Source organism: Melospiza melodia, chromosome 3, assembly GCF_035770615.1.
Source record: "Melospiza melodia melodia isolate bMelMel2 chromosome 3, bMelMel2.pri, whole genome shotgun sequence".
NCBI lineage: Eukaryota > Metazoa > Chordata > Aves > Passeriformes > Passerellidae > Melospiza > Melospiza melodia.
In genome coordinates, this window is record NC_086196.1 from 30,746,391 (window position 1) to 30,760,734 (window position 14,344).

At 39.2% G+C, this 14,344-nt stretch overlaps 1 protein-coding gene across 1 annotated transcript in view; it reads right to left on the reverse strand.

Annotated features, from left to right (window-relative positions):
- MTCL3 (MTCL family member 3) overlaps positions 1 to 14,344 on the reverse strand; it is a 31,290-nt gene that overhangs the window by 13,215 nt on the left and 3,731 nt on the right. The window contains exon 4 of the mRNA XM_063151141.1: positions 10,796 to 10,954. Coding sequence (XP_063007211.1) covers positions 10,796 to 10,954 — 159 coding nt within the window. The remainder of the gene's footprint in view (positions 1 to 10,795; positions 10,955 to 14,344) is intronic.

Genomic DNA, 14,344 nt, shown 5'->3' on the forward strand with positions numbered 1-14,344 from the left:
ACTACACACAAGTCAGAGCAGCACACAAAGAAGCTATGCTTGCTTCGCTAGGCTTTTCTGATTCTGAACATACTGGGTAATTTATGCCAGCCACCTAAATTCTTGGAACCACCATTCTGAAAAAAGTGATGAACAATTACTACTGAAGAGTAAATTTAGAAATTCTTGTGATAGCTTTATTGTACATGTCTCTGCTGTCCATGTTCCATTTGAGGCTATGCCAAGTTGTTTCATCTGTTTTTCACCTGGAAAGTGCACTGAGGTCACACCCTGAGGGCCCATGACACGTTCCAGAACAGCCATCTGTACTGTGACAGGACAAGGTTCCCTCCTTACACCAACAGCTGAGTTCAGCCAAAATGCAGAGCAGCACAAACCTCCATGGTGCCACTTCCTATTTACTCTCCTAAAGCCAGGACAAACTACCTACAGCTGTGAGGCTCTGCCAAACTCCTGTCAGAAGCATCTGAAAGATGCATTGGGAAATTCCATGTACAGAATAACTGAAAAATCCATCAGGCTGCAGAGTTCTCTGGAGGGCTTTGAAACTGTAGATTTGCTAGAACATCCAGAGAATGTAAAGACAGAAAGTTCTTTCATAAGGGGTTTGTGAAAAGCTCAGTTTAATATGTGAGAAAGATAGCCCTGAAACCAGCAATGACCACATACACTAAAACAATAACAGAGCTATGGCAATTTCTTTTTCAATCTAAAACAAGCTCATATTTGACCTGTATCAGCACATTGCAATACTCTGTTATTTCAGCTGTTTCTTTGAAGGGACAGGTGCACTTAAGCAGGACTAAATACAGTGGTACAAGGGACAGAAAGCATGTATACCCACTACTCATCAAAGCCTTGGAGGGACTTCCAGTAATATGTTGACATTTGGTGTACTTTAATTCCATACAAAAACATGCATCTAGAACTCTGGTTCAGCACCTAGAAAATGTCTGTTTTGTCTCTATAAAGCCTTCCAATTAATAGAAAGCAATTTTGACAGGTTATATGGATTTCCTCTAAATCTAGATAATCCTAGCCTACATCTATATTCCCATTCATGTTTTTGTACCAGCACAAAGATACTGAATTTGCCCTCCATATCATGCAATCTCTTTCTTTAAGATCTAAAGTAATCATACACAATGTCTTACAGCAAGAAAAAATTTTCAACCAGCCAAAAACAAAAAAAATGAGCAAAAATAAAATGTGAGCTGGACCTTGAAAAGTACAATGTATTATTACAAAAAAACCCAACCAAACAACAAAACCAACTTAGGTGAAACAACAACAAAAGAACCAGGGTGGATTATATGCTGTCTCTGATACTGTGAAAAGTAACATAATAGAGCTATTTAAGAATCCCCTAAACAAGGGAGCTCATTTTTACACTTCTAAGTGACCTGGCAACTTTTTGTTTCAACTGAGCAGTCCAGTTGAAACTGGACTTATGTCTCGATTGTATATAGAGACACTTGAATCTCCATTTGAGTAAAGCAATACTGAAATTGAGAAGTACAAAAATAATTTTTTTTTTCTGTGACTGAGGACCATTAGAGAGCTTTCTAATATTTTATTTCCCAGACTTTTCTCCATTTGTTAATGTGGTATCATATTTTGGCAGCTTTAGTGAAGTCAGTAGTGAGGCTGCCTACTCAGAAAGAGATAAAAAAGGTTTTCTTTCTCCTTTATATCTTGAGGAAGTCATACCCTAAAGTCTGTATTAGGAGAAATACATCTCTTACCACCTGCTCTATGGTGAGTTCATGCTCACAAACCATTTTCCCTGATAACCAGTTACCCTCTACCACCCGATCCACAGCTCCCACCCTGTCCATTACTTCCACGGACAACTGGGCGTGGCAAGTGATTGCCCCTTGCCAAGTAATTCCCAGCAGGAGGAAATCACATGGCAGCAACAGACTGGACTTGCTGTTCTGCATCTCGTTTGCCATCTCATCTGGCTCCACACCAAGTCACAGAACCTTTGCCTGGTTTTTGCACTAGTAAATGAAATGGTCAGAAACTGTTCTCAGGACCCAATGCCAAATGGCTCTTCACAATTCAGTCTCCTTTCAGCTCTGATGACAATACAGCTGAAGTTGCCTGCAGCTTCCTTTCAAACAAACAGGAACACATCCAAATTGTCAATCTGTAACAAGCTCTGACCCAGGCAAGACCCCAAATCGTGCCCAAGCACCGAAGCAGCGGCAGCTGACCCAGGTCAAAACCATCTAAGGGACATGTTAGCCACTGCTTGTTCAGTGTGTGGGCCCCTCCTTAGCCTGATTTACTTTACATATATAGTTTGACTGCTGGAAGCAATTCTGTAGCAAAAAACAACTTTGAAAAGAATTATCCAAGGGAAAAAAAAAAAGTTTCAGGTGCTTGAGACCAGAATGTTGGGACTGATGTCCTTTCTGTAAAACATAATTTCTATGTTTTGGGGAGCTCAGGTTTTATTCTATGCTTCCATTCTAGTTAGGTTTTTTATGGTTTTTTTTAAGACAGTCATTATTTTTTTTTCCTTTAAAATATACCATACTGCAAAGAGACTCTTCTAATTTTACCTGGAGACTCTATATAATATCAGTAACACCTTTGACAAGAAAACTTGCAAATCTAAAGCTGCTGCCATCTACCACAGAGATGAAGGAAAATAAAATAAGATTCTGACACAAGGAAAGAATTCTCATGTCCCCATGAAAACAGAGTAGGACCATTATGTTTAAAGATTCAAAAGAACTGATCAGCCTTTATTTTGTGATGGCTAAATTAGTTTCTGTTTTAAACCTATTTCAGATATACTCTTTTTTACTATAGCTGCCACTCCTTCATTATTACTTCCTAATCAGCCATCAATCCTGCCACTTCTTTTACACACCCTTGTCAATTGTCAGACCATTCAGTAGAAATTCACAAAGCAGCACACCAACTCAATGACTGAAAAATATCCCTTCCAGGCATCTTTACTCATAAAATCTCCACAAAATAAGATGTTTATGGAACTTTATTCCTTTGAAATAATTCCATATTTATTACCTATGTTTTGGAATACATTATTATTCACCATATATTCAATTTTGAGTAACTCTTGAAGCAAATGGCTCATGTGAATTGCTGATGGTGGATAGATAATTAAAATCTAATTTTACAAAGTTTAAGCATCAGCTGCATCTCAAATGCACTTTTTTTCCCCCTGCTTATGACATGACATTTTCAGAGAATTACTACAACAGATTCTGCTACAAAGATTAATTTCTTTCTCCATTAAGATGCTTTTCTCATATTCAAAGAACAAAACCGAAGCAAACTCTGCTTATCCCAGTCCCTGTGAGGTCACAGTGTGCTCTGAGCAAGTGTGTCAGAATCACACCCTCACAGGTTGTGAATAGCACCCCTGCTGAGTACTGCTTTTAAAGGAACAAAATTCTTGGGCAAGACACCAAAGGTAACAGAATACCACACAAGCAAGTCTAACTGGGGGTTATACATCTGCTGGGATGTGGTGCTTAGAAATCACTGAGCTGTGCTTGGAGATAGAGGACTTTTTCTCTCTTTCCTGTAGAAACCCAGGCAGACATTTGTTTCTCATCTCTTTTTGAAAAGTCTTATAAGTACCCTGTTGTTCTTTTCATCAAAACTAGGTACTTTTATTTGAGACCACAAATCAAAATTCCAGATCACAGAAACCCTCTGCTTAAAGGTACTGCTGGTAAAAGTGTTGCTGATAGACTTAGTATTGGATACTCCAAAAGACACATGAAGGAACTGGTCTTGTGAGAGCCCTATTAAATCTTCCCCTGCTGCCATCTGGTGCCAAGAGCAAGTAAATTACTGTAACTCTCCAAAGAGTTCCAGTGACTGCACTGAGCCTGCGAGGATGAGCAGCTACAGCAGCCTCTCATCTCACTCTGCTTAACCTTGCTCCCTCCATTACCAGCTGTTGGAAATGAGGCTCTAACTCTGAGGAAAAATGAAGATATGAGGTGCAATTATGATGTGCCTGGGAGACAGCATGATGGAGGAGACTTAAGCTTTCTCTTTCAAGTATCAATCTCCAGTGATTCATACGCATGCAGCACAGGCAACAAACAGAAGCTAGAAATCCATGAACATCCACATAGTTATGACCTCACTGGAATCACAGAGACCAGTCAGGATAGCTCACATGCCTGGAGTGCAGCAATGGATCGATGAAAACTCTAAAGGTGAGGAAGAAGGGTTTGCCTCCACACAAAAGAGCAGTTCAACTGTGTTTGGTGCTGTCCTGTGACAGGTGATGATGGGCCAGCTGTGAGCTAATGGCAACAATCAGAGGCCAGAGGAGCACCCTCTGAAGTGTCTCCTGATCATCTGATGCATAAAGGGAAAGAGATGAAGCATTTTCAGACAACTACCAGTCACCTGATTTCTGCAATGGACTGAAGACAATTTTTGCCACAGGTGATGAATAAGTCAGCTGTGGCAATTACTTTGATGGACCTCTTGCAAACAAGGAATCAGAGGTTTAATGGTCAGTGGCAGCACTGGCAGCACTGACTGTGAGATGGTGAAGTTTAAGGTCCTGAGAGAAGGGATCAAGACGAGTACCAGGCAAGGGAGTTCTGAAAGCTTCCAAATATGTAATGTTACTGTTGGATATGGCTGCCTTGCCTGTTGGAAATGCTGCAAACCACCACTCTTTATGAGACTTGTTTCCAATTTTTTGCAACCTCATTACATTTTAAGTGTTGCAGATTTTCCACACCAAGCATCTGTCCTGGGGTAAGCTACCAACACTCTTAATATTTTGGGAAATTTCAGCAAATTATTCAGCTCTTTTTAAGATGACAATATTCTTGTTTGCTCGTAATAAATTATTCTAGCAACTGTCCTCTTGAGACATCCCAATATGTCAGTGTTCCAGACCATTTTTGTGTTTATATATGAGGTATACAATGCATACCTCATACTTTCCTAACTCATCAAAAGGATGACGTAACCTTTTAGAAATTTTCAATTCCTATATATTACCAGGTAATTACTCATTGGAGCTTACCAGTTTGAATTGCTAAAAATTCAGTATTTATAAATTACCTCACCCTCTCCCACTGCCAGCTATCAATCTGCACGTTTTCTCCAGCTGACAGATTATGTTCCAACTCCAGGGCCAGAAGGCAAAGCCAACTAATCCTGCAATTGTTCTTCCATGAGGGCCTGGATAAAGCTGAAGCCAGGCATTAGAACCAGAAACCTTCATTCAGGTGCTCACAGTGATACAGTTGCTGTTTCCTAGCACACAGAGTGATTCTCCACTGCTCTCAGACCAGATGCAAAAATGATGAGCTAAGGCTTGGAAACCAGGAAAGGAACAGAACAAACCAAAGAAGATGACAGATTTGCATGAGGGGGTGGAGGAACCAGGGGAAAAGTAAAAATTTCACAGCAGATAGAAGTTGTAGCTAAGGAATGGGGGATAATATATTTAAAGCAGAATAAGAGCAAAATTAACTAGAAAATTCTTGAAATCCAGAGAGGAGATTGGACACTTGCGAACAGTTGGAAGGATGCAGGGAAGGAAGGAATGGTGGGAGAGAAGGACAAGACTGGGACTTAGAAACCAGAAGACAGCACAACAGCTACTACTATCAGACATAAAAAAAAAGAGAAAAAGAGAAAAAGAAAGAAAAGTAGAAAGTGAAAGAGAAGAAAAAAAGAAAAAAGGAAAAAGAAAAAAAAGAAAAAGAAGTTCAAGACTGAGTGAAAGAATCTGGAGAATGTGACACTTTGTGTGTTCTAGAAGAAAGACTCGAAATAAGTGGTTGTGGTTAAATGGCAGAAGGGGCTTAAAGAAAGAAAGGGTTATGATAAAAAGAGATACTGGATTTTCATTTTAGAAGAGCAAGGCAAGCTAGTATTGGTGATCAAGGGGACTAGGACAGCATCTTACTAGATCTTTCACAGCATGGGTTTGTTGGTTTGAGGTGCTTTTTGGTTGTTTTGGGGGTTTTTTGGTTTGTTTTGGTTTGGTTTTAGGGTTTTGTTTTTTTTGTGAGGTTGGGGGGTTGAATTTGGAATTGTCTGGGCTTTTTTTATTGCAGCTTTTTAAGTGAAATTTTCAGCTATCCTTCTGATGTCTATGCAGCCTGAACACTCAGAGAAGTATAACGAGCTAATCTGTGCTTAAACAGGGCAGGCAAAGGTTGCAAGAGTAAGCAGAAAAGTGTAATTACATTCCTGTGGTCCCACAGCAGGATAGTGTCAAAATAAGGAACAGAATTCAGATTTTTCCTCACAGCGCCAGTGCCCAGGTCCCCAGATCCTGTTGCCTTCTTCCATTCCCATGCAGTGTATGAACCAGATTGACAAGACAGGCACCACTACAGCAAAACACAGACCCACACAGGGAGGCGTAGACACCTCTGCCTGCACTCTGAACTGGAGGCACAAAAGACATCTCTGGTTCAGTGCTATGGTTATCACAGGTTGTGTATCTCAACTAGAAGTCTGTGCTCAGAAGAAGAAAATGGTGGCTCGACAACAGCACCCTAAAGCAGCTGTAAGAACTGAGCTGCCTTGCATCTGCCCAGCATGGAGCAGCAGCAGAGCAATCCATACCCATTCAGAGAGACACACTGTGGTGGTACCAGTTGTTGGTTTCTCTGGGTTGAAGGCACTTGAGACAGTATTTCAGGTTTGGACTCAAGTGTTTATTATTTCTTATCAGTCAAATAGTCTCACTACTGTGAGTTTGGCAGCTTTTCATTAGAAGGCACAAAATGGCTAACAATCTCTTGTTACAAGGTCTTTTAAGACTAAACTATCCAATTAAGAGCTGACACCTGGATTATTTTCCCTTTTAACCCAATAACTGATCCCTAAAAGCCCCTATGTGGACTTTTCTGGCCAATTACAAAATGCAACCCAAACCCATGAAGAAGAAGGAGGAAGAAGAAGCATGAAGAAGAAACCCAGGATGACACCCTGTGCACTCCATCTTGCTTCCATCCACAACATACTAAAAATCCCAAAACCTAAATTTCTCACCTAAGGGATGCACCTACACTACTCTCTATAATCTATTTCACACTTTTGTGGATTCTGGTCTATCTTGAAGTCTAGGAAGCTTTCTCCATGAAAGAGGGTCAAAGTCAGTGTTCCCCTGGGGGTCAGGACACCCCAGGGCAGACAGAGAAATATTCCCAGTGATCTGGGTTTCCACAACACATGTCCCTGAAAAACACTGTGCTTCTTGCCATTGCACGTCTGCATTGCAACAAGAATTTATAAAGCCCAGGGTCCAGTACAACAACCATATTTTCCCTCTACATCATTTGTTTCACAACAAACCACTAAACCTCAGCTAGCGGGGTGTTTGCTACATAGCTACAGCAAACAAATTAATTTTTAGTTCATGATAACAGAAAGATCTATAAGCATAATCTAGGCTTTACTTGTTAACAAAGAATTAATGAAAGTTAATTAATTAATTAATCAATGAACAACATGTTCACTATTATTAACATGTTAATTTATTTTTTAATATCTGAAAAATTACATCTAGTTACTGTTGCTTTCTCTTTCCTGCTAGAAACAATTCCTCTACTTTGTTTTTGGCTTCCCAAAAAGGATTACAGTTGATAGCAACCAATATTAAAGAAGAAATCAGCAGCAGTTGCTACAAATAAAACCAACACAGATTAAAAATCTTGTGTGTCTGTGTGGATATATGCAGGAATAACTTTCCATCAAATAGCTGCAGTTTAGGGGACTGAAAGCAAAAGTAACTGATAGAAAATGAATGCATTGTTGGAACACCTTCCAAATCCTGGATGCTTGCAAGCTTCTGCTGCCATCAACAACAATTTCAAACTTGTTGTGGAATTTATGATAATTTGTTTTTTCCAAAACTCCAAATCAAGAAGGCAAACTGCAATTACATCTTTACATAAATGGACAAATACATTCATATGTCTATATTCACCCAAATGTTCACTGGAGAACTCCAGATTTAACTCTAAACCAACACATCTGCTAGCTTTTATCTTTTCTGCATATTTTCAGTCAAGTCTCCATGCTTTTTGAAACAACAGAGAATCCACAAAGAGAAAACTTTGACTTTGGTCCTGCCCTAGAGACTGCCTACCAAAACATTATGCTTTCTTTCTTACATTTTCTATTAAGTCATATTTTAATTCTCTGATATCTCACACTGTTCATTATTAAAGTACAAGAAATTTCACATGGTAGCTGTACATAAATAGATTTTAAGAATGGAAAGGTTTGGGTTTCTGCAGTAGATCTGATGACAAAAGTACAGAAATCAATCATTACATCTCCAAGCATTTTTATTATACTGTGAAACAAAAATCTTTCTTTCTCTTTAGAGAGATACTTTCCAATTAATTCTAAGCTCAATAAAGCAAAGATCACAAAACAGACAAAGGTCTTCCCCATATTTCAATTTAAGCTGAGTAGAACTCCCTTAACCAGGAGGTTCCATTGGTTATAATGGCTGTTTTGAAAATGAGAAAGGGTGGTAAATCCATGAAATTAGAGGAAAATAACTCACAAACAAACAGAAAATTAACATAATGACTACCTCACAATGACATTTAAAATGCATGAAACCTTCACTTGCCAGAGAAGAAGAAAAATTATTTGTCACGGAAAAATTCTAATGCAGACTGCTTTCAGTTGTTTTCGTGTTTTTTTGTATTAACATTTGAATAGGTTCTTCACAGATTCTAAATTTCAATTCTGTAAGATTTACTATTCTTTACAAGCATGTTTCCATGGGTCCCCCAAGTCATGGTATATTTGCAAAGTGCATAATAATAATTTGGCTTTGCTTCAAACTTGTTTTTTTCTCTGACTTGCACCTCCTCACCTATCCTCCATCTTCCCCCATGGTGTGCTGAAAGTCCTGGCCTGAAAATCAGCATTCACCTGCTGAAAGTAACTCAGCAGCCTATTTGAAATACATAAATCCTGCCAATCACAATGACACATAAGGCAGTTCTCCCTTCTTCAGTATAAGGATATATTTCTGACTCTTTGTCCAGTCCACCCCTACTATGGTGTCAAGCCTTACTTCACGTTTTCATTCTGGCTCAGTGCCCCCATTCTGTGCCACTGGGAAACATCCATCTGCTTCAGCTTCATGAAAACCATTATTGTGTAACAGAAACCCTAAACATGACACCATCTCTTCTGGAGCCTCCAGCACCCTTTCATTGATACCAACAGCAAAACCAGAAAGGGCTAAACACAAGCCAAAGAAGGGAGTGGAGAGCAGTGCGGGAGCAGCAGAATCGTAGCTCCGCAGAGCGGGCCAGAGGGAAGAGCCACAACATGGAGAAAGTAACTAGTGATGACAGGGATGAAGAAATCCATTAACTGGCTTAATATCAAAGAACAGAAACTATTAAATTGCCACCAAACATTACTGTAATCTGAAGATGCTTCAAAAAAGGGAGGCAAAATGATTTTACAGCAGTATAACCTATTAGAGAGAAGGAGGAGCCAGAGATGAGAACCTAAAAGAAAGCAGAGTGTGAATGGACAAGAATAACAAAACTTTGGAGTAAAGCCAATCTTAAAGACAAGTTACAAGGATAATTACAGAAAGATCATGCTCTTATCAAGAGGAAACCAAGCTCTATTTAATGGCAGTAACCAGAGAGAAAACAGAAGGGGAAAGTTTCAGGGAGATAAGTGGAAACCTGACTAAAGCTCAGATTTTTTTCATGCCCTTTTAAAATCAGCAGTTATCTGAGAAAGCGGCAGAAGGTGGAACAAACCACCTGTTTAACCTCTACTAATATGCTTGAAATTCAGCTCCTGTAAAGAAAAAAATTTAATGTTTTTAATACTTTAATAAATCACTTAAAGGACTCATTTGCAGTTCCTAAAAATGCCCTAACATCATACAACTCAAAATTTCCTACCCTTTTTGACAACTAAATATGTCTGTTCTGCTTCATACAAGATCAAAGAAGACACTGGTGTTCCTACTAGGGAATATTCCTAAATGTGAAAATTGAGGGCATTCATTGAATTTTAAATCTTGAAGAGGAAACAGGAGAGCTGTTTTTAGGGACTTCTGATAAGTCATTCCTAGTCAACAGTTTCTCATTTTACTGCTGCTTTGTTATCTCTGTCAGCCTGGCTAATACTGCTGTAATGCAATTTTCTGCTTACTTAATGGCACAGTATCTTGCATCTATATAATGGCAGCTGGAGTAATTTTGAAGATTAATTAGATACAATGAAAAATTATGCTTAGATTGAAAAGCCAGGTAGAGTCTCTCACTTCCCAGCACTCCAAAGAGCACGACTGAACAAGATGGGGAGTTGGCTAAATCCCCAGTCTCAGTGTGCCTGCTACTCCCCAGTAGTAGTTAGCAAGAGAAGAACTACTGGTCTTTGTAAAAACCTACGGAAAACATCGTTTGGAAAGTTAGATGCCTCTGGCACACTTCAGCACACTTACTGCATGAATATTTATGTAGGTACAATGTATCAAAGCCTCTGAACTCTTGTTACCACTAACTTCACATTTCCCTCCTAGTAGAGAGAGAAAAAAAGGCACCACTTTGTTCCTGTTTTGCTAAAAAGCAAACAGGAACCAAATATTTTAGTTTCTTCGCAGCTTCACAACCATCAAGCTGTACTTTAGCACTCCTTGCAACTTTCAACTTTTGACTGCCATACTGTTTGCCCCCAAACCAAGCTGTAGAAGAAAAACAGTTCATCAGGAAGAATCTAAGCTCTTCAAATAATTGGAGTAGAAGTAAATAGCAATACTAACCTCTTTCATTTTTTCCAGTTCATTCTGTAGTGCTTGTTTGGCAATTTCAACTTCTATGAGCTGCTGTCTTAATTTTTCATTTTCATCTTCTGTTATAGTGCGTTTTTCTTCCACGTTTTCTAACTCGTGATGAAGTCTCACTGACACATCTTTTGCAACCTAAATGAAATGGTATATCAAAAGAAGGGTTAAAAAAAACCATTTACTGCTGCAGTGCTTAGTGCCTAAGCATCCATATAAAAGTTAATTCTGGGTGTTTTGATGGAAGAGGTATGTAAGGAAACAGGTAGACAAGGACACCCACAGACAGAATTCTAAATAGTTCCAAATTCAAGCCAATTCCTTCCAAAAAATTATACATTATCCCTATGGACTTCACTGGAAACCACATCAGACATTAAACCCCAACTCCTTCTTAGGTTCTGTCACATGAACAGTTAAACAGGACCTTCACTATCCCTGGAGACTGTGCATCATCTATTTTCTCTCAAACACAGCAAGTTTATGCTTTTCAGTGCCCAAAAACACACCCCTTCAAATACTTGACCCGCTACAGCACCTAAAAGCAGGGCCCATCTTCTCCAGGCCTTCTCTACCCGTGTCTATCTCTGACTGCAAATGGACACATGTTTATTTTGACTCTGCTAGTTTCTCTCTCCTTGGTGGACAATTAATCAAAATATTTACTACCATTGGCTCATTTTAAGATCAAAATACAAACAAACAACATTTTTACTGACGTTGTGTTCACACAATGATATCCGATATTTTCAATGGAAATAAACACTAAGGGTTTTGGTTGTTTGGGGGGATTTTTTATGCATTTTCATAGGAATAGAGTTAGAAGGCATATGACAATATCTAATTCCTCCTCCTCAGGAAAAGTAATGAGAATCTTGCCCTGCAAGCCACTTGCACTATATTTTGTGAAATCACCAGAAATTATAATCACACATCAAAAATATTTAAATATACACTAATCACTGTGTTGATGGTGATTTAGACACACAGAAATATAGTTTGAAAAGCCTAATTTCCTGCTTTTTTTAGAACACTGGCAAGCATAATTAATCCAACTTAGCATTAGCTAAGGGAGTTCAGCGAGCTGTCCTTCATGGCTTTCACTCAAACCAACTTTATGTTAGTATGTCAGAAGTTCTTGGACATACTAAAACTGTAGACAAAAAAATACTAATGGTAAGAAAGCATCTAGAAAGATCCAAGGTTTCAGAAATCAGCAGCAGCTAGTGACTCAGCCTCCCTTGACAAGAAAGCCAGTGTATGTGAATTACAGATACAACACTGCAGTGTAGCACAGGATCATTCAATAACCTCCCCCACTGCACACGCACTCAGGACACATAATGCCCAACAGAAAGAGTGAGTGGAGGGGAATTTCAATTATAACCATAGCCCAAAGAGACTGCAGAATGAGCTGAGAAACACACCACAGGGCTTTAGCTTGATGCCTTTTCCTACACTTAGTATTAAAGTGCTCATCTGGTTGTGCAACCAAAGTGGAAAATCATGGGGGATATTTAAAACAGCACCCTAATAGAACCTATAGTCTATAGATACAGTCTGGATCAGTAAATAAAACCAAATCATGTTGTAATTACTGGTAGCTAATTTTTTGACACAAAAACTGGTGTAATAGCTATTAATGCAGGAAAAAAATACAGGGCATTCTAGATCACATGGCAAATGGGACTCACTTATGCAAGATACATTTTAATCCAGGCGTATGTAAGATACAGTCTTGCAGACAGCTGTATTAAAATGTATCTCTGAAGGATCAAGTTCCCTAATATATTGCAAAATGAACAATATAAATTTGGATAGTCCTTCTTCAGAAGAGGACTTGAAAACACTACCTAAAACCACACGAGTTATAATTACGGTTAGCCAGCACCCAGAACTCTATTAGGCAGAAATTTGGCATTAGACATTCATCCCTACTCCAAAGCAGAACACATTCATGAACAGTGAGAACACTCTGCAAGAACACTGCTCCTTCCAATGAGTCAGTCACACTGGGAAACACATGGGAGAAATGCTAATTAAAGCAAGCTCTTTGTCCAGCTAAATCCAAGGCCTTAGCTTCTATCTCCTGTATTGGCAGACAAGCGCCTCAGCAGAAGTGCCCTCAACAATTCCCTCCTCAGCCCACATGTGTATGACTTGCTAATAAAAGTAACACTGAGCCAACAAAGAAGCCAACTCTATAAACTGGAATCACAATTTACTCAGGATATGAAGGCCCATCTCCAAATTCTGCCTGCAAATGTGTGCGTCTCAACTGATCACCTAAGCATCCTTCTGAGTGTGCAAAACATCCTTGTTTCAAACAGAAATCCCCATGAGAAGGGGGTGATTTTGCTTCTGATCAGGAAGACTCTATTTTGTCAAGATCCACATGGGCAGCTGTATTTTTAAAACTGTCACAGCCACAACAGAAAACGTGGGTTCTGAATATGCACAGAGAAGGAATAACAAATAGAAATTTTAATAATAGTGACGACAAGCTTGAAAACTTTCAGAAAAGATGATCCAAACCAGGTCTGAGAATAACATATTTATCCATCATATCCATCCGTGATATTTATCAGAAAGAAGTTAAAAAATAACCTTATTCATAATCACATATTAAATTCACATTTTAAACTGCAGCCCACAGAGCCCATGAGCCATGGGTAACTAGAGTCCTAGGCAGAAGTGTGGCCAACAAGCTCACATTTGCTATACAGAGGTCTGCACTTCCATGACAAAAGGTCAGTTGACTGGGAGACCAGTCAACTAAAAAATGTTTAGGTGTCCTCATTCAGCAGGAGTCCTTCAATATCTAGTGAATGGAAGCAGAAATTAAACTTCCAACTGTGTCAAGAAAGGTTTTTTTCTCCGTAATTGGACCAGTCTAGAATGGACATGATGGGCATTTTACCAATGACAATCTTTAAAAAAGGACTGAAACTTTTCCTTAGCACGAGGCTGTGGTTCATTCAGATCTTATGGATGAAATACAGTTGATGACACATTGAAATTTGATGGGTTTTGTCTATGCTTTCAGATAGATGTGAAAAACCCTGGATTCATTGAAGATGACAGCAGTTTTTTTACTGATGGAAACAGAGTAAGGATTTAGTGTTGTGACTGCAAGTATTCAATCTGCTTACCCTCTAAAATCTTTCACTAAAGAGTAACAAAATCCCCTCAAAGTCAACGGGGCTGTTTGGTGAGGTTGGTTTAATTCTGCAGTGGAAGGGTACGTTTTGCACTCATCATAAAGAGCCAAAAACCTTTAGCTTCTAATTTGCTTTTGAGTAACTCCTTGCACATTACCTTTGCAAAAAATGATAGGACTGGAGCTGAAAATATCCTGTCTACACACAGCAAGGGCTCCTATTACCAAGAAGAGCTTGGCCATTGCTATTCCATGAGCTGCACTGGGTGCACAATGGAACGGATGGGAATGCCTGAGTCATGAGGACCAAGAGCATGGTTGTGTCTCCATCTGAGACGCTCCCTTCCCCTCGACACCTGCCCGTGTCT